Raw genomic sequence first — 18,016 nt, 5'->3', positions numbered from 1 at the left:
CCGGCATAGTGCAGAGTCACTATCTTCCCCCCTCCTCCGCACTGCGGCATCTCTGCGCCCCTCACACGGCGTCCTCACTCCACGGCCGGCCGCCGCCAACTGACCCACTCGCCGGGCGCCGCGACCTGACCCGTGTCGCTGCCGCGGCCTGCGCAATAGAGTCGGGGCTGGAATCCGGGGGTTCGGCCGGCCGGCCGCCTCTGGAGCGGGGGACTTTTTTTGTAGACCTACTGTACAAATTTTCTAAATGAATTTCGGGAACGGGTCCATCTGGTTCCAATGCTGACTTAGACCGGGTCTGACCGGTTCCGGGAATGTGCCAGTCAGACCGGGTCCGGGTCCGGCCTCCGGGTCCCAAAATTTTCCAGTTTTGCCACCTCTAATAAATATGTTTTAAAAAGTTTTGTCACATCTATGTATCACTTAAATTTGATACCTTATATTTGCTTCAATGACCACTCCAGTTTGTCTGCTTTAGCTTACATTATTGATTAACAGCCTGGTTCATAGGCATTGTGGGCCTACATCCTACATCAGCAAATACACCAGCTATCATAACTTGATATTTTATGGGGCACCTTAACTCTAAAATGAACTGCACCTGTTGTTAGGCGATTTTGTGATTAATTTGTGTGACTTGGCTTTGTTTCCAAATTTCAGTGCAAGGTATGTCATCAACTGAGCTGATGAAGCTTAAGGATCACTTGGTATCTAGCATACAAGGTAGGTATGTCTTGCCTGGTTTGTTTGCAAAAAGCAAAACATGCCTGCTTACAGCTTAATTGATCAGTTTATGATTTATGAGCTATAATGATGTTTGTTGCCATCTGACCAGTTAATTCCCCGGTCAGCTGTGTCGCAGCAACTGGGCTTGCTGCTGCAGGAGCGCGACTCGCTGCAGGAGGAGGTGGCCGGCCGGCACGTCACCATCGCGCAGCTGCTGCGCATACAGGAGGACCGCGCCTCGCAGCTGGGCGTCCAGCCGGCCGTCCAGATGTCGGCTGTGCCGCGCCGGTAGCCGCCGGACGGCGCTCCGCCGGCCATGTGATACCTGATCGCCTCAGCTTTACACCATTCCGCCTACCCGCCGAACGACCGGGCGCGCGGGGCCCTCGAAACGTCGCGACGTTGACCATGACAAGCGATATGCCTACATTACGGCGTAGCTACGGCGGGTTAGTCCCATAATCATCGACACTAGACAGTCATATCAGAGGAATTCTACAATCCCCAAAAACTCCAGTGTGGTGCCAATTATTTGCAAAATGACACGTAGGACCTGTTGCGTATTTAGGGTAGAGTGGCTAGAGACTGGTCTGCGATTTTTACGCAGCTAGTTATTTCTAGTCCTAGTCCCTGCATCTAGGGCATTACCAGGACGAGTTGATTGCCTAGTGCGGTATTATGGATACTGTCCGGACTTCCGGTGATACTCGACTGTGACAAAGCGCGAAATGAATGCCTATAACCTACGTAGTTAATAGGCGAACGTTACGATTCCATAATTATTACAGTTCCTTGTACGTTTTATTTTGACGTCGCTAGCCTTTATCACGAGTGAGACTTTCGCGGCATTAGCTTTAGTGCATTGAGGACCTGTGGCCCCGACTTTTCATAGCGAGGCGGCCAGTAGGCAGACGATTTACATATGGCGCATCCTGTGGTTCGAGTTGATAATATTTTGTGATATTCCGGTGGCAGGGTCTGGGTGCAGGGAACTGCCTTGGTACGGGGCTTGGGCAATCAATGGTACAACGCTCGGCTAGGGCCCTGTTTCACCGCCCGACGCTGCGCGCGCTGCAGCGCGCTGGGAGCTGAGGCGTACCCCTGACGTCACTCGAATGACGTTGCGTGCGATCCGTTAGCTTTTGATGAATCGCGTTTGGAACAGAGGTCCAAAAGAACCCAGTACAGAGAGAACAGAGGTTTGAGTGCGAATGCTGCTAGCGTGCTGATGGTGCTGACGCTTGGGTGCTGGCGTTTTGCGATGACATCATAGCGTAGCGTCAGAGGGAGGTTTGTTGATATTGCCATGGAAACCCAACGCGCCGACGCGCGCAGCGCACTGCAGCGCTCCGCCGTGAAACAGGGCCTAGGAGACGTTGAAGGCCCGGTTTTATTTTCCCGATTGATATTATTGAGTTGTCAGTTGATTCAGTTGAATTCGGGCGATTGCGTGATAACTTGAACGGGCTATACTGCGTGTAAAATATACAAAGTACGCTATACATCAACTTTTCTCCGTTATTCAGATATCATTTTTGATAAAGTGGATACGCGTGTGTATTTACAATGACTGACGATGAGAATAATGACACGGTTATCACACTTTGTGCGAATCACGTCAGGAACACCTGTGCCACCACGCTGTCTGTCTGTGACGGACTAACTCCGTGTTTGATCTGGGGCAGCGCCGGCAGTGGCGGCGGCGGCCGCGTGGTGGGCACACGCGCGCCGCCCGCCCGCAGCTCGTCCCGGATCTCGGTCAGCACGCGCAGCCGCTCGGCGTGCTGGGAGCGCAGCACAGCCTGCACACCCTCGTCCCAGCGGCGCTGCTCCTGCAGCCAGTTCTCCAGCCATGTGACCAGGTCGCGCTGGCGCGCGGCGCGGCCGGCCCGGCGCCGCCGCGGGCCGGCCGCCGTCACCTTCCTGCCGGTGCCCGGCGCCAGACTGGCGTCGACGGCGGCGGCGGCCCGTCCGGCGGCGCTGCCGGCCAGCTCGGGGATCAGCTGCACCAGCTCGTCCACCTGGTAGTAGCAGTCCGACTCGGCGCCCTCGCCCGTCAGGTCCCACCGCGTCTGCGCCCGTCTGCGGCACAGCGAAACACGCCGTCAGAGAGGACTCGTGTGACTGAGAGAACGACAAGATTTAGGATAAAACGATTTTGACTAGGTTTCACAAGATATGATCACTGGGTGGGAAAGACGACTTCAAACAAGATGGGCGTTCACCTACTGATCATTGATCCCTTTTCTAAAAACGCCACCTCGTCACTTTCCTAGTCCGATACTTAACGATTACACGAACCACGAACGACCCCTTCTGCACACCAAACACGCCGTCGTTACTAACTTGTATGCTTGGAGCAGCGTCTTCATGCGTCCCTCGCACTGTTCTGGCGTATACTCCATGTGAATGTCTCGCATCGCGTCGGAGATATCTGTCCACAGGGCGCGCCGTTTGATGCTAGGATCTGAGAAGTCGGCGGCGCGCGCTTTCAGCAGCGCCAGCATTGTCAGCGACGCCTCGCGGGTCCAGTTGGTCTTCACGTGCCCTGCCGGCACTGGACAGGGCGTGCACAGTGTTCAGTATCAACGAGCTCATGGGGAGGGAGGGGGCTGGAAAGCGGTGTGATAACCTTCACTGGACTGACAAGGGTGAACAGCGTGTTATTTAGCTGGAAAGCGCGACTTTTCACTAAAACCCATGGAAGAGTGAGTGGATATTTCCTGTGAAAGTGTGGTGCATACATGGTGCTGGATACGCTCAATAATTTTCATATAACTTAACCCGCGCCCTGGTGGGGTCTGTTTATAACGCGACCTGGTGGGGGGGGGGCTATTTTTTGCCCCCCCCCCCTCGTATCTCCGAAACTACTGGACGGATCCGCGAAATTCAAACGGCGTTCGAAAGGCCTGTCAAATTTGTCGAAAGAAACCAAATTTCATTGACCTCGGGGTCACCGATGACGTCACAGGTCAGGTCAAAGATGAAATGTTTCACCGTTCACGGGTCATCTAGGGAATGCGCTATAACACCGAAGAAAACGCATTTTGTCGAGAATCAGCGATAGGGCGTCAGTCGCCTAGTACATATGTTGCTATAAGAGGTCACTGACATTACCAGGTCAGGTCACCAAGGGTCACAGGTCAGGTCACATGAACCTAACTTTAGGTACTAAGGTTGTGCGATGCATGTTTTATGGCCTATTTTTCATTTCCAACTCAATGGTGTTGGTTATAAGACTATCAGGTACGGCTTAGGTCACTTTCTGGTGAAGGTCAGGTCAAGGTCAGGTCAAAAAAGGTCAAATTTTAAAGTTGATAGTTTTGCATACAATGGGTATTGATTCGATGCAGCTCGTCACGGGGAGTCTAATGGTGGTCTTTGTTTTGCGCTACGGGGTCTAGAATTGCTAAAAATTGAGTTTGAAAATTTGACGTCATCAATTTTGAACCGTTTTTTTCGCTATAACTTCGCCAAAAAAAGAGGTATCAATCTCAAATTTGGTATGTGGATAGAAGGCGGTAAGGACTATCACATATATTCCGGTTTTTGCGAAATTCAAAAAACTTTTTGGATTTTTCGGCTATTATATTCAAAAATCTATTTTTTATTTTTGGGGGTCAAAATCCAAAAATTTCAAAAATCCGAGATAGCAGTTTTGTAGCCCTGTCAATTCTACAGCTTTTATGCTTCATCGTTTTTCTGTATCTGCAAAGCTATAGGCCTGACAGCTCTTCCCGGGAAACCCTTTTTTGGGTCGAAAATGGCAGAACATGACGTCACTCTGACGTCATTTCCGGCCAACCTATCATAGCCTTTGGAAAAAAAATTTGGTCACAATGTGTAAAATTGATGTCCGGGAGGGTACTGAAAGTTTGGTGACGATCGGCGCAGCGGTTCTGGAGATATATCGAAAAGTCTGGAGGGGGGGGGGAAATAGCCCCCCCCCCACCAGGGCGCGGGTTAATCTATAACTGCATTGTGAGCTTACTTGATAGCTGACATGACAAATAATTGGTCTCCTATAGAAGCCAGAGCCAGTGTCATAATATCAAGATTAGATATCAACTATGCGCGGCTTATTCGGGATATTCAGGAAGTGCCGGTTTCACCAAGTGTTAGATCTCGTAGCAAGAACGATCCCACAATAGCGGGCAGTGGCGTACTCAGACAAATTAGCGCTTAGGAGGAAGCAGGCCAACACTAGCCACTGCCTTCCGAGTCGCCTCACCGGTCGCTCGGTCGACGCGGCCGGTGTCGCCGCCTCCCAGGCTGCTGTCCACCATCAGCTGCGGGTACTGCTCGGCGATTTCACACATCTCACGGAAGAAGGCCGGCGACGAGCTGGAGGCCTGCGACTTGCGCCACATGGCCTTCAGCGTCTTCCAGCGATTCTCGCATTGTAACTGCAGGCGAGAAGGGCAACGTCATTATCGGATAATGGCACATCACGATGAGCTTCAGAAGTGGAACGCCAGCTGTAAAATGTCAAACAGTGCCTTTGTCTGAGAACTACATAGGAAACGTAGGGATAATTTCCGGAAAATTAGCGATAACGTGAAAATGTGAAACAAGCAAAACACTAAGCCCTGACTCTGAAACTCGTTGCCTGTGATGACACAGTGGTGTAACAGCTGCTAGTGAGACATAAACATATTGTTAATAAAGCACATATATCTATTATGCGGTCATCGTGAAAATCGTGGCAATTAAATTGTTACCTGGCTTATGCTGAAACCTTTTTCTAGCATTTTGTCACAGGCCTCTTTCCAGATGAACTTTCGCTTGATGTTTGGGTTGCTGAACTTGTCCGCGCTGCTAGTGAGAATTTCCATCAGCGCCAATGTGTCGTGCTGCCCCCAACGGTAATCTGGAACAATGACAGTCGCGCAGTAAGCTTAGTGTGCCGATATCGTGTGTCACTTGGAAACATAAGTAAATGACAGTCATACAGTCCGACAGTGAGCCGAGGAGCCACTATCGTAAATCACTCGGCAATGTATGCGTAGGAGTGGGCAGCAGAGCAACTCCTCAGAAGCTGATTTACCTACCGCTAACATATCGGCAGTTAAATAGGTCCAAGGTTCAACCAGGTAACCTGGAACGCTTCTCAAACGTCGCAGCTATCTCCGAAACAACACCTCACTCAGTGTGCCGTATCTGCCCCACCCAGTGTGTCGTCTCTGCCCCACACCGTGCGCCGTCTCTGCCCCCACTCTGTGTGCCGTCTCTGCCCCCACTTAGTGTGCCGTCTCTGCCCCCAATCAGTGTGCCGTCTCGGCCCGCCGTCAGTCAGTGTGCCGTCTCTGTCCCACTCTGTGTGCCGTCTCTGCCCACCCTCAGTGTGCTGTCTCTATCCCACTCAGTGCGCCGTCTCTGCTCCCACTCACTGCTGCCCTGGCTGTCGTCCCCCACTCACTGCTGCCCTGGCTGTTGTCCCCCACTCACTGCTGCCCTGGCTGTCGTCCAGCTGCTGCGCCAGGCTGCGGCCGGACGCCTGCTGGGCCTCCGACTGCCGCGGCGCGCCCTGCGCCGGCTGCTCCGGGGACTGCGGCTGAGTCGAGTCGACCACAGAGTCCGCCGCCAGGCCGCACTGGTGGCTGACACACATGTCCAGCGTGCTGAATGTGGTCTTACACTGGGCGCACTGGTACATGGTCACCTGAGAAAACACGAGACAGACGTCAATATGGCCTACCGACGGTGTTTTATGTACGGGTTTTTCTGAGACTTTTCTGGCCACTAAGCTATCGTCTATGGTCCTTACTATGGTTTCAGTCGGATTGCCTTGTCAAGTAGTGGCAGTAGTAGGCACCGTTGAGAAACCTCTGTTTAATTTCTGTTAATATCATTGGAAGCGTGAATTTGCAATACATATCGTTATCTGAAGTCAGCTGATCTACGTTATCACACAACCACTCAACCATTCCACTAGTCCCCATCCCCCCAACACAGACAAAATATCCCTCCCGACAGCCCTCGCCCCTCCTCCCCTCCGTACCTTGAATGGCGAGGTCGGCGGTTGGGGCGACTCGGGCGGCTCAGTGGGCTCGGCGGTGGCCAGCAGGCCGATGTCGTCCACCGATTGGCTCAGCTGGTCGGCCCGCACGCTGTACTGGTGCTCCAGGCCGTCCGACTTCTTCTCCAGCCACGGGTCGGTCTCCATCGTCATGGCCGACTCCATGGCGGTGGGAGCGGTCTGCCGGCGCGGCTGGTCGGCACGGGCCGGGCCGTCAGCGGGTCGGAACGGCGGCCGCTCGCCGGGCAGCACACGCGGTTGGAGCGCAGCGGCGCAGACACAGACTCGAGCGAATACGAGGGATGATAATCGACAGCGTGCACCAATGTCATATATGGAAGACGCTTCTCACATGACCACTGAACTCCAACATATCCACGGCAAGGGCACAATGTAACGCATCAGTCTGATATGTAGTACCGTCAGTATCACCGGTACGATTATCACAGCAAACTGACCCTCAAACTCTTCTTTTCTCGTCTCAACAAATGACAATCACCGATCATGTGAAACCCCATAAATTGCTAAAAACACTAGTCTATTTAGGTAAATAAAATCACTTTGGTTATATTCTTCCCATGCAGTCCAGGCACCAATAGCGTCCAAACACCCAGAAATGCTCTCCACGCTCGTCACCACATCAAACACGGTAGCCTCCGGTCCGCGGTCTCCGTGTCCCGCCCCTGCGAACGGTCAGTAGTCGCGGTACGAGTGTCTGACGGGCGGCCCGGGCCGGCGCCGCTCCCAGTGCTGGGTCACCGGCTCCCGCTGGTAGCGGCGCTCAATCACTTTGTCAAAGAACCGGCTCAGCTTGACGGCGTTGCTGCTGCCGGCCGCCAGCGAGCGGGCGCTCAGACAGTCGACGGTGATCTCCTGGGCGCCGCACTCGTCGGCGAACCGGGACGCCTGTCGCTGGAGGTGGGCGGCGCGCCGCGGGTCGGACAGGTCCGGCTTGCAGGCCACCACCAGCACGGGCAGCTGGGCGGTGGCCGAGCCGGCGAACGTCTCCGGGTCGAAGGCGGCCGACTCGCCGGCGTCGCGGCTCAGCACCTCGGCCAGCCAGCCGGCCAGCGTGTTCTGCGTCTTGCGGTTGCTGAGGTCGTGCACCAGTATGACGCCGTGCGCGCCGCCGTAGAAGACGCGCCTGGTGTTGGCGTGCGCCGCGCTGCCGCCCACGTCCCACAGCTCGACACAGTACGTGCGCTGCTCCGGCAGGCCCTCGCGAAACTCGTGAATGCGGACGTCCACCGCACAGCCGATCGTCCACGATGGCTTGGCACATGGCTCATTTTGGCAGATTAGGTGTACCAATGATGTCTTGCCTACACCGGAGTCACCAACCACTACCACTTTCACTGTCTCCATGTCACTCATGCTGATCCAAGTCTCAAGTTCATTTGTCTGCAATAACTCCTAAATGAATCAAAGGTGAATAATTATGATAGTTATGATGGTTACTAACCCATGATAGTTCCCCAGAAAAGGTCAATACATTGTGTATGATTAAAAAAACATATTTCTGTTCTCCTTGATAATATTTCAATATTGATCAATGATCGTGACATGTGGCAGGTAGTGCAGTGCCATCAAACAGAAACAGTTATGTAGTATTGAATTGTTGAATGGAACTGCACAAATAGCCTATTGCATATAACTTCATAACATAAATGGCTAGCAGTTCAAATTGAAATGCAAATGACCTATCCATTCCCTCAAAATTAGCAAGGTAGGTACCTGATTGGCATTACATAATGGATGCAAAAGTGGTCTTATCTTCAGCTTACTGTGCTAACCAATCTGGATTCTGGAATAAATAGGCCACTTTTCGGTTATTTAGTAAAATAAAGAGAAAAACAATATTAAATGAGCAAAAGGATATAATGAGGTAGGAAGGTACTGCAAGATTAAGATCAATGGCCCATTGAACTAAAATAGCATTGCAGTACTTAGGTATCCTGAGTCACACATATCTACCATTGCATGATCCTGCTTGCATCATTTGCTTATTGAACAATTAGCATGGAGTCATGCCACTGTAGTGGAATGAGCACTGAGCAGTCACATCTCCACCCATTTCCATGTTGATGCATGCCATATCGGCTGTAACTATGCATTGTCATTGGCACTGCTCACTACCTACTGATTCTTTCTCCTTTCAGGAGAAAGCAGAAGAATTAGGGTGAAAAGCAGGTGTTAAGCTGCTAGCTAGGGTAATCACTGTAGCAGCACAGTGTGCAGAGTGCATGCTAAATCAAAATGCTGTTTTACCCTTTCACCCTTCAGGTCACAAAAGTATTGAAATAGTGGCATGCAGTTTGCACTGATGGTGCCATTTGATTTTTGAACATATCTTTGATAATCATTAAGCATGTCATAAAAGCAGGCATCATTTAAATGCAGGACGACGGTGAAAACATGGCGCGGTAAAAGTATACATCGAGTCCGAGTGACTGTTAAAAGATCAAGTTTTCATATTCTTACATTATTTGACATCCTGAATCCAAAAATGATACTTGTATGTCTTGGAAATAAAACAAAAACATAATTAAACCTGAGCTCTGTTCGCACCCCGTTTATTTATCAGCAGGCGCCAGGCTGCGACCATGCTGCTGCTTCTTGGCTCCTCATTGGTCGAATTCAAGTGGTCTATTCGTTAGACCAATGAGAGGCCAAGCCGCGCCAGCAATAACTTCCTTATACGGGGAAAACCGACAGCACGCTGATATAAAAACAGCGACCGAACAGGGCCCTGACCTAACCTTACCTATTTACCTACAACCTACCAACCTCACAACCTAAAACCTACAAACCTACCAACCTAAAACCTACAAACAAACCTACCAACCTAAAACCTACAACCTACAAACCTACAACCTAAACTAACCTAAAACCTAAATTTTTTGCTGTTACATATTTGTATCAACAGCGTCACAATTGTCCACTCGGACCTAAAATATACTAATACCCAGGGCGCCTGGGGCGAATTGATCAAGGCTCTGGAAATTCACTCGCACAAACCACGTGACAACCATTGTGTAGAAGGCATTAAGAGGGGAGAACTTCTATAGTCACGTGACCAAATATGCCCTGCGGCGCCCTGCTTTCACCGATGTCCTAAATGCACCAAAATATGGGTCTTCGCCCGGGTGGCCACATCATCACATTCACAATCAGTAACCATACTGAGCTGATGTAGGTACATATCTACTTAGCACAGCATTTTTATGATTTTTGCCAGGCAAATTAGTTTTATCCACCAGTGAATGTATTTACATACAACTTTGTTTCATCACATTCAAACACAGCCAGCATGAGGTTTGAAAATACCACTCCCAAGCATCCTCTGTACACCTTTCCAAACACCTCAAAGTTATAAAAAAGACGTCCATCCACTTAGAAATATCCTTGGAAATATCCACATCCACATGTAAACAATAATGAAGTCTACTAGTTTACTTACAAATACGGTAGAATTGTCTTATATTCTGCCAAAACGTAATCCGTTGTCCACCGGGTGCTACCAGCAGCAAGAAGACGATCATTGGGTAGATTCAAGGATCGGTTAAAAATGTTTGAGTTGTCTGTCAAATTGCGTAACAACAATCTGTGCGGTCAAGCAGCAGAGCTGCAACACAGCGAGGCTTACGGAGACTAGTTCATCACAATTCACAAATCTTCGCTGTGGCCTGTGAGGTGTCATATGACCGCTTCATGTACGTACTAAAGTGCGTTATAAATGCTTTATCTTTGTAAGCGCTTGTAAGCACTGGCGGATCCAGGAAGGCGGTCTTGGACGCGGCGGGAGGGCTTACCCACAAATTTTTTCCTTTAAATCCCAAAAAAATTCATCGGATTTCGATTCCTTATGCACTGCTGCGCAGTTTAAAACAGTTCCTAATAAAAGTTTAGTTTTCGTTTTATCCTAAAAAAAACTCAAGCTTTCGTCGAGGTCACCGTTTCTTATAGGTATCTTGAGGTCACCGGTATCCGGCCAGAGAAGGCGGACCGGGACTCTTATTCGCGACGGAGTGCATGTCGAGGACTCCTACGGAGTCCACTCTCAGAAAGGCGGGCCTGACTCTGAGGTGGACCAGCCACCGCCTGACACGTGTGGGCACGATCCATCGGACCTACATCGAATCAAACGTTGCGCGATTTAGTGCATTGATTCGACTTTTATGCCATCTGACGAGACCCGAGACCTTGGAATCCGACACTCGTACCTAATATGACAAAATATCTATTTACGGTTAACACTGTTGACTGCACACACACAGTTCATGGATGGCTGTACAAAGTCATGAATACAAGGCAAGACTATTGGAACACATCATGAGTTATTTACATGAAAACAATGATACACTAACATGTATGAAATGAACACGGCACTGCATTTGTCCGCAGTCACCAGATCTCGCGAGCACGGGGAAGGCATCTTCACGGCATGGTCGCCGGCAAGACACACGGAGTCGCGACAAGGATGTACGCACATTCAGCATACTGAGAACCAACGCATTCTAATAAACATTCCATGTGCACCTCAGCGACATCGCTATGATCTTCATCCGAAGGATACAGGTGACCTTACAGTATGGGACCCTGGTATTACCAGGGCAAACCGGTTCATCGCTGTGCTTAGCAAAATTGGAACTAGAGCGCAGATAACAGTTTCACAGCCAACATAACTTACAACGCCAAAGTAATTTCGAAAATTAGCAACAATACCGGGAACCAACATCCATCGTTTACAGGTTCGCATTGCCTGTAATTGCGACTAACGCTTCCAAAGAGTAGTACCTATAGTAGCAAATATAAACCGATCCTAAAACCTCAGTCATTTGGTGATTTTCAGTGGAAACCAAAAAAGGTTCTAATCCAATCCAGACGCTCTCATTGTTCCGGTGTTTTGGTGTGAAAAACATTGATAGCCAGCTACCTAAAGCACGTGCTAGACGTGGGCTCACCGACCGCTCGTCCAGCAGTGAGCAGTGCAGCTCAGTTGAAGCCGGCCGCCATCCTGTGCCGCATGCGCTGCTTGTTGGCCAGGTTCTCGCGGTGCTCGGCCTCCATGACGAGGCGCGACAGCTCGGCCGGGCTGTAGCCGAGCACGGCGCGCAGGTCGCAGATGAACTTGTACACAAACCGCTTACCCGGCACCTGCAGTGGCAGCGCCAAGGTAAATGGTGATCGGGCTTAGTTACAAATGGTTCAGTCTTCCCCGATGTTAATGACCCAAAGTTCGAATAAACTGATAAAATGCGGCAAAACCATACCGATGAGCTTAAGCAAGAGCAAAAAGATTGGAGGATGTATATGTAGATACGGTATAGAGGCTGTACCATACGGTCAATACGGTTCATGAAAAGAAAACAATCGATTATTGCCCACGCCCGATTATGCTTTACCTTTTGCAGCATATCACTGTCATAGTAATAGCGCAGCGCGCGGCTCAGCTTCTCGTAGTTCATGTTGGGCTTGTTCTTGCGCTGGCCCCACAGGTGGGCCACCATCTCGGGGTCACTGAACTTGAACTCGCCCTCTGTGCCGACCCAGTGGATGATCTCGCGTCGCGCCTTGTCCGTGAGCAGCTCCAGCAGGAACTGCCACAGCTGAATGTGGCCGGCGGTCGTGTCTGCGGGCACCGCGCGGATAAACGGATGGAGCTCACAGCGCGCCGCCCAACGCACAGTGCACAATACATGGCACTGCGTGCGACGTAACTACCCACCAATTGGGGGTATGAATTGCGCTGTGGCATTGTGACGTGAATAATACCACGTAAATAACTACCTTTGCTCATTTTTTTTTTTAAATATCACAAAGAGCCAACGAATGTCCAATTATCGGTAAAAATAAAAAAAACACAATCATGAATGGTAAACTACGAAAGGTTAGACAAAGGCATAGAGCATTAACTCATCAATGAGCTTACTATTGGCGAATTCGGGTCCATCCAGGTTGAATTTCGCCTTTATTTTCTTCGGTTTCACGTTAGTCACGATTTCTTCCCGTTGAACAATGGCTGTAACATGTATCAACCACTCTGGTCAGTAAGCAATTATAGGAAACAAGGAAGAAACCCATAGCAAACGGGTTTAAAAACGAGCTAAGCGATGATAATCGTGAGATAACAAACAAAGAAAACTATGAGATAATCTTATTGGAGCAATATAGGACCGACGTCGAGTTGAATTACGGCTAGACAATGGCGGCTGAACAAAAGCCATTACCGGTGGCTGATACTCACCGACAAACTTGCACTTCCTGAGCAGTTCCAGATGCGTCCAGAATAGGTCGTTGGCGTCAGTGGGCACGAGGTTGGCAAACTTCTTCTTGTCGATGCCGCACAGGTCCACACCTGACGCATAGATAGGGTTCACTGACATGGAATTCACGACATCAGCTTCAGCTAGTTTTTGCCCGTCTCTCCCACCCCGTCAGCCTGTGTTCCCCTGGTTGAGTGTTGAGTCAGGATGTGGTGTACGCACACGCAGTAGGATGTTGAATGAAATGCGTTAGCCGAGATTGGATCTGTCACACAGCTGAGTCTTCCAGGCCAGCCTGTTGAGTCCTTTGTCTAAATGTCTGCGATGATGTAACCGCGCCTTTCGAGTCGGGTGTGCGTGTGTTGGCGCGTATTTATCTCTCACCTGCCATCGTTTCAAACTCTGACCGTCTGATGGCCGCTGCCGGGAACTGCTCCAGCGCCCACCCCAACCAGTGACGCACGTGCTTGTTGCTCCAGGACAACGGATCTGAGGGGTGGAGAGCGCGTCAGCGTGGCCTGTAGCCGGTGCCGCAGTCTGCGTATGGATGATGACATGTTATCGCCCAACAAGCCACGGCCAGTACTTCCTGCAGCTGTATCGTAACATTTACCGACAAACTCGTTGTTAATTACGAGCCATTTCCATGTTTGCTGAATAGACATTGGCATCACATGTGTGTCGTAGCTTCGTGCTGACCTGTGGGTATCTTGAAGGTGGTCTGGAGTTCCTTGAACTTGGGCGACAGTGCCCAGCGCGTGACCTGTTTGGTCTCCGTCTGAGGCGCCGCTTTGGCCGGGCTGACGGCGATCGGGTCTGCCGCGGCGGGCGCCGCCGTCGGCCGTCGCCCCTTGGCCGGCGGCCGTCCGACGGGCCTCCGCTCGGCGGCCGGCGCCGGCGGCTCCACCACCAGGTCCGGCAGCACCAGCTCATCTGGGGAGCGGACAGACGGCTCGACAGCCAGGTCTGGCGCCAGCGGCACGTCGGGACTGACCGACAGCCGCTCGATCGGCAAGTCCGGCAACATGAACTCATCATCTGAGGATCGAACGGACGGAGGTCAGTGGCGACGGACAGAGCGGAGAGAGAGGCCGCGCCCCGAGCCCAGGACCGCGCGCCGGGGTATCCACGAGGAGACCGGCGCCGCCTGCTGTTACCACCAACCGTGGTGCAGCTCGCGGGCACAAGCACACAACATGCAACACACAGTTAATGCAAACATAAACGCTAATAAATTATGAAAAGTGGCATGGCAACTGTACTAAACTAGGTGTTTACTTCAAACAAATAATCATTTGTGGAACATGTGAGCAACAACAAAACAAAAATGAGCGAGCATCATCATGCAAGTGGAAAGTTAGTGCTGACCGACATCCGTATCTGTAGTCTGAAACGTTCGTAAACGTTGCATTTGCGCCGACTTCACACCTACCGGCCCGTTAAAAGCGTTTTCCCGCATGTGATTAAAGTGTGCAAAGCGTGATATGTTCAAAGTATCCTATACTTTTAAGCTAAGATATTATGTTAAGGGAAATTCTACACAAATTTGCATGCAAATTAAACATAGGCAATGTACAAAAAGCATGTGTATAACCAGGCAGTGTTGTTGATATAGGTATGGGACTTCAGGCGGTCAGCCCGGCAGCCGAGCCGCCGACCGCTGTCAGGACCGGCCATTCCTGTTCAGTCTCCCATCCCGTCTGCGCTCGCTTACCTTGCACGCCCTGCATCTCGACGTCGTCCTCGGTCTCCTCGCCGTCGGGCGTGGCGGCCACCTCCTCCAGCACCGTGTCCAGCTCCTCGCCCGTGAGCTCGCGCTCGGCCGGCTCCGGCTCCGGCTCCGACTTCCGGCCGGCCTCCGGCGGCGGCGACAGCGGCCGTTTGACGCCGCGCGCCGCCTGCCGCTCGCGGCGCCGCTGCTGCTGCTCCATGTACTCCTCGCTCGGCTTCAGCACGTCGATGATGTTGATCATGCGCCGGCCGCGCGAGATGGAGAGCTCGACGTTCACCTGCACGACGCCCTCGCCCTCTATACACTGCTCGGCCAGCGTGTGCTGCGGCTCCAGCTGTGAATAACCCAACACAGGTCGTTCACACTATCAGCGGTAACAGAAAAAAACTAACACATAAAAAAGGAACATTGAAATCAAGCTGACATTTTATAAGAGACATACACCATTTCAAAATCAACCGAGATAAAGCCACAAATAACAGACCTGTTGAACGCCCTGCAGCCAGTACTCGTAGCCGGACAATTCCATGCCCATACGCTGCTCCAGCAGGTCTCTGAGCGAGGCCAGCGGCTCCTGCAGGCCTATGTGTTCCGTGAGCTGTACGGCGCCCCCTTCACCCTCGCTGGAACGCCTGCAAGGATTGACACAGGTGAGAACTACACGCTGCAGGAGTGAGGATATATCGCGGATGAACCTGCCATTGGAACACGCAGCAATCTAAAAAAAAAAAAAAACTGGGACCATGATGCAGCACAGGATAAATACCCCTTGACATAGCAAACTCAAACGGTCAATACACTGTCGATAGCCCAATATCATTGCTTTGGCAACATAAAGTTGAACGATGCTCAGAATGATTGTACGCATAGTCAAATCACATACTTGCTTCAAATATAAATAGCTGGACATGGAGCGGTGGTAGGTAGCTAGTCCGACCGTCAGCACTGACCTGCGGCGCTCGCCGGCGTCCATCTCGAGGTCCTCATCGGCCAGCGGGTCACCGCCGCCGTACGTGATGGCATTGGGCGGCGAGTAGTCGGCGTCCACGTCCGAGCCGTCCAGCTCGTCCACACTGTCCACCTCGTCATTGGAGAAATCGCCCGACGAGCCATACTCGTCCTCGCTCAGCTCAGAGCTGTCAGACATCTGTCCGCGGAAACCAACGTCATGGATGGAACCGTGTCAAAGACGGAACGGGCGTCAAGCACGGGCCACGGGAACCGGTGTCACAGTCAGAGCGGGCATCACAAAAGAGACAAGCATCACTGATGGAGATGGGCAACGGGAATCGCGAATGGGAACAGGCATCACAGACGGGTATGGGTGTCACACACACACTTAACCAACATCGAAGGTGGTACAGAGAAACCAAACAAAAACAGTCACAATCAGGAATTAGCATTAGACAGAACTGGTGTCTCAGATAGAATCTGCATCACAGACTGGGATCAGCATCATGGATGGGGACCTATGTCACAGACAGAAATCACTCATCAGTATCACAGCTGGAACTGGCATAATGGATGAAACCCAATGTTAGAACTAGCAAGAGCACTATCTTGTTGCTATTTTTATGAGCAGGCTACCAGCTCACTTCCTTACTTCTCAATGGTTAAAGGAAATAGTTCACTTTTAACATGGGGTTTTGAGCTGGAATAGCAGTTTCGTAGCTTGAGCTGAGACTAGCACAAATCAGGAGCTTTTACGGCTCAACGATCACCCTAGACGAAGAAATTCCATTTCTCGTTCCGAAAAGAGTGCCTTGTAGAGGAATGCGTGCCTTGCACAGGAATGCAGCCACGTCATCGTCAGCCAATCAGCGTGCTGCTTACAGCCAATGCAGTATTCGTAGGTTTGAGCTACGCAATATGATTGGTCAATGCGTAATAAGCTTCCGCGTCAAACATTATTTTACATAGAATATAGTTCGCCCTATATTAAAATAAAGAAAATAATTGTTTTTACAAAAAGGTTTTATTTTATTTCATGATTATTTTGAGCATAAAAAATCATAAATCAATAGCAAAATACTGATTTCAGGAAAGTGGACTGTTTCCTTTAAGTTCACAAGTGAGAGACCCAGAAACACCACCAATGATCTTCCATTTACAAGAATACCGGTGGCATGCTGATAAAAACCGACAGCACCCTTTCCCACATGTGCAGCCTGACTGGTTGCAACCAGTCCAGCAGGGCCAGCAGCATATGTATACACCTGTCTGCAAAAAATGATCTGATATGCAAAAATCACAAAAAGGTACCTACCAAGGCACCTAGGCAGCTAGGCTAGGTACCTATGTAAATGTATCATTCCTGAAAAGTGACATAGGTTAATTAAAAGCCCATGATTGAAAAGGTGTTATTTACAAAAATAAGCATAGCTTGCTACTTTGAATTTGAAATACAATTAAAATATAAGTTAGAACTTAGAATAGATAGTTCTATATAACCTCAGGTAGGTAGGTATGGTCAGATTTTTGGCATAAGTAGAGCAGACATCACACAAAGGTTTTCCAGCCAAGGAGAGGCACTGAAGGTTTGTAGGTTGTAGTGTGGTTCTTGTAAGAAAGAAGCACCCCCAGGAATAGCGCCTCTCCTCAGTTGGAAAACCTTCATGTGATGACCGCTTCACAAATACCAGATTTTTTTAGCCTGTCGGTCGTCGGATAACTTTAAGTGCACAAATATCGCACGAGACAAGGATTATGAATAGAGTCAAGTTGGTAAATCAAGTGTAAGATGATATTTTCAGCTGGGTATTGATAAAGATATTGCAGCTTCATGTGCGCTTTTCATTAGACCGCTTAAAGCGATTACAGGCTTACAAAAATGGCCTTTACCTACATAGGTATTCACAATTGAAAACCAGAAAAGAAAAGAAATGCATACAAAACAGGACTTACCTTCTCTAAAGAGGAAGACGGTCGACACATAAGAACAAGTCTGACCTCATAAAAAATAATTCGCTGTACTTGCAAACAAGTTACAAACGGGATAACAAGAAATATTATCCAAGATATTATCCAACATAACCGATCGGTTGTGTCGATTCGTCACTTCATCGGCTTCTGTTCTTTAGCAGTATACTGACATATTTTCCCTTACATGGAAGAAACTTCCTTGCGTTTCCCAGCCTCTCATTGGTGAATTAACTGCCCTGGGGGAATTCCACCAATAGGAAGGCCAGGAGACTCGAAACATGACAGCTACGTCGAACAGCATCGAGGCATGTTGGAGTCATATTTTGAAACAAGTGCGCCGTTCATGTCTAA

The 18,016-nt window shown here is 50.2% G+C and overlaps 3 protein-coding genes across 8 annotated transcripts; all 3 read right to left on the bottom strand.

The window, feature by feature from the left end:
* Window positions 1-2,265: 2,265 nt before the first annotated feature.
* Window positions 2,266-10,290, bottom strand: LOC122372629. Of its 2 annotated transcripts, none has more exons than XM_043350078.1 (7): window positions 10,206-10,290; window positions 6,728-6,937; window positions 6,175-6,388; window positions 5,448-5,596; window positions 4,958-5,132; window positions 3,073-3,283; window positions 2,266-2,808 (listed from the first exon to the last, which is right to left on the bottom strand). In XM_043350078.1, the coding sequence occupies exons 2-7, from the start codon at window positions 6,908-6,910 to the stop codon at window positions 2,340-2,342; spliced, it is 1,401 nt and encodes a 466-aa protein (XP_043206013.1). In that variant the 5' UTR covers window positions 6,911-6,937; window positions 10,206-10,290; the 3' UTR covers window positions 2,266-2,339. The 2 variants fall into 2 exon arrangements, with proteins under 2 accessions (XP_043206013.1, XP_043206014.1); XM_043350079.1 differs by having other exon boundaries at window positions 6,728-7,225; window positions 10,206-10,223.
* On the bottom strand, window positions 7,439-8,119 carry LOC122372630 (rab-like protein 3). Its single transcript, XM_043350081.1, has one exon. It carries the CDS (start codon window positions 8,117-8,119, stop codon window positions 7,439-7,441), a length of 681 nt encoding a protein of 226 aa, XP_043206016.1.
* A 679-nt stretch (window positions 10,291-10,969) lies between the features above and the next one.
* Window positions 10,970-17,995, bottom strand: LOC122372635 (DNA-binding protein Ets97D-like). Of its 5 annotated transcripts, none has more exons than XM_043350100.1 (10): window positions 17,648-17,995; window positions 15,694-15,890; window positions 15,228-15,375; window positions 14,726-15,077; window positions 13,711-13,944; window positions 13,396-13,500; window positions 12,993-13,103; window positions 12,678-12,767; window positions 12,151-12,377; window positions 10,970-11,902 (listed from the first exon to the last, which is right to left on the bottom strand). In XM_043350100.1, exons 1-10 carry the CDS (start codon window positions 17,675-17,677, stop codon window positions 11,741-11,743), a joined length of 1,656 nt encoding a protein of 551 aa, XP_043206035.1. In that variant the 5' UTR covers window positions 17,678-17,995; the 3' UTR covers window positions 10,970-11,740. The 5 variants fall into 5 exon arrangements, with proteins under 5 accessions (XP_043206035.1, XP_043206032.1, XP_043206031.1 ...); XM_043350097.1 differs by having other exon boundaries at window positions 13,711-14,049; window positions 17,648-17,957; XM_043350096.1 differs by having other exon boundaries at window positions 12,151-12,386; window positions 13,711-14,049; window positions 17,648-17,898.
* Between the last annotated feature and the right edge of the window lie 21 nt (window positions 17,996-18,016).

This window comes from Amphibalanus amphitrite, unplaced genomic scaffold (genome assembly GCF_019059575.1).
Source record: "Amphibalanus amphitrite isolate SeventyFive unplaced genomic scaffold, NRLGWU_Aamphi_draft 001379F_arrow, whole genome shotgun sequence".
NCBI lineage: Eukaryota > Metazoa > Arthropoda > Thecostraca > Balanomorpha > Balanidae > Amphibalanus > Amphibalanus amphitrite.
The sequence above is the reverse complement of the archived record's forward strand: the minus strand, read 5'-3'. Positions and strand labels throughout refer to the sequence as shown.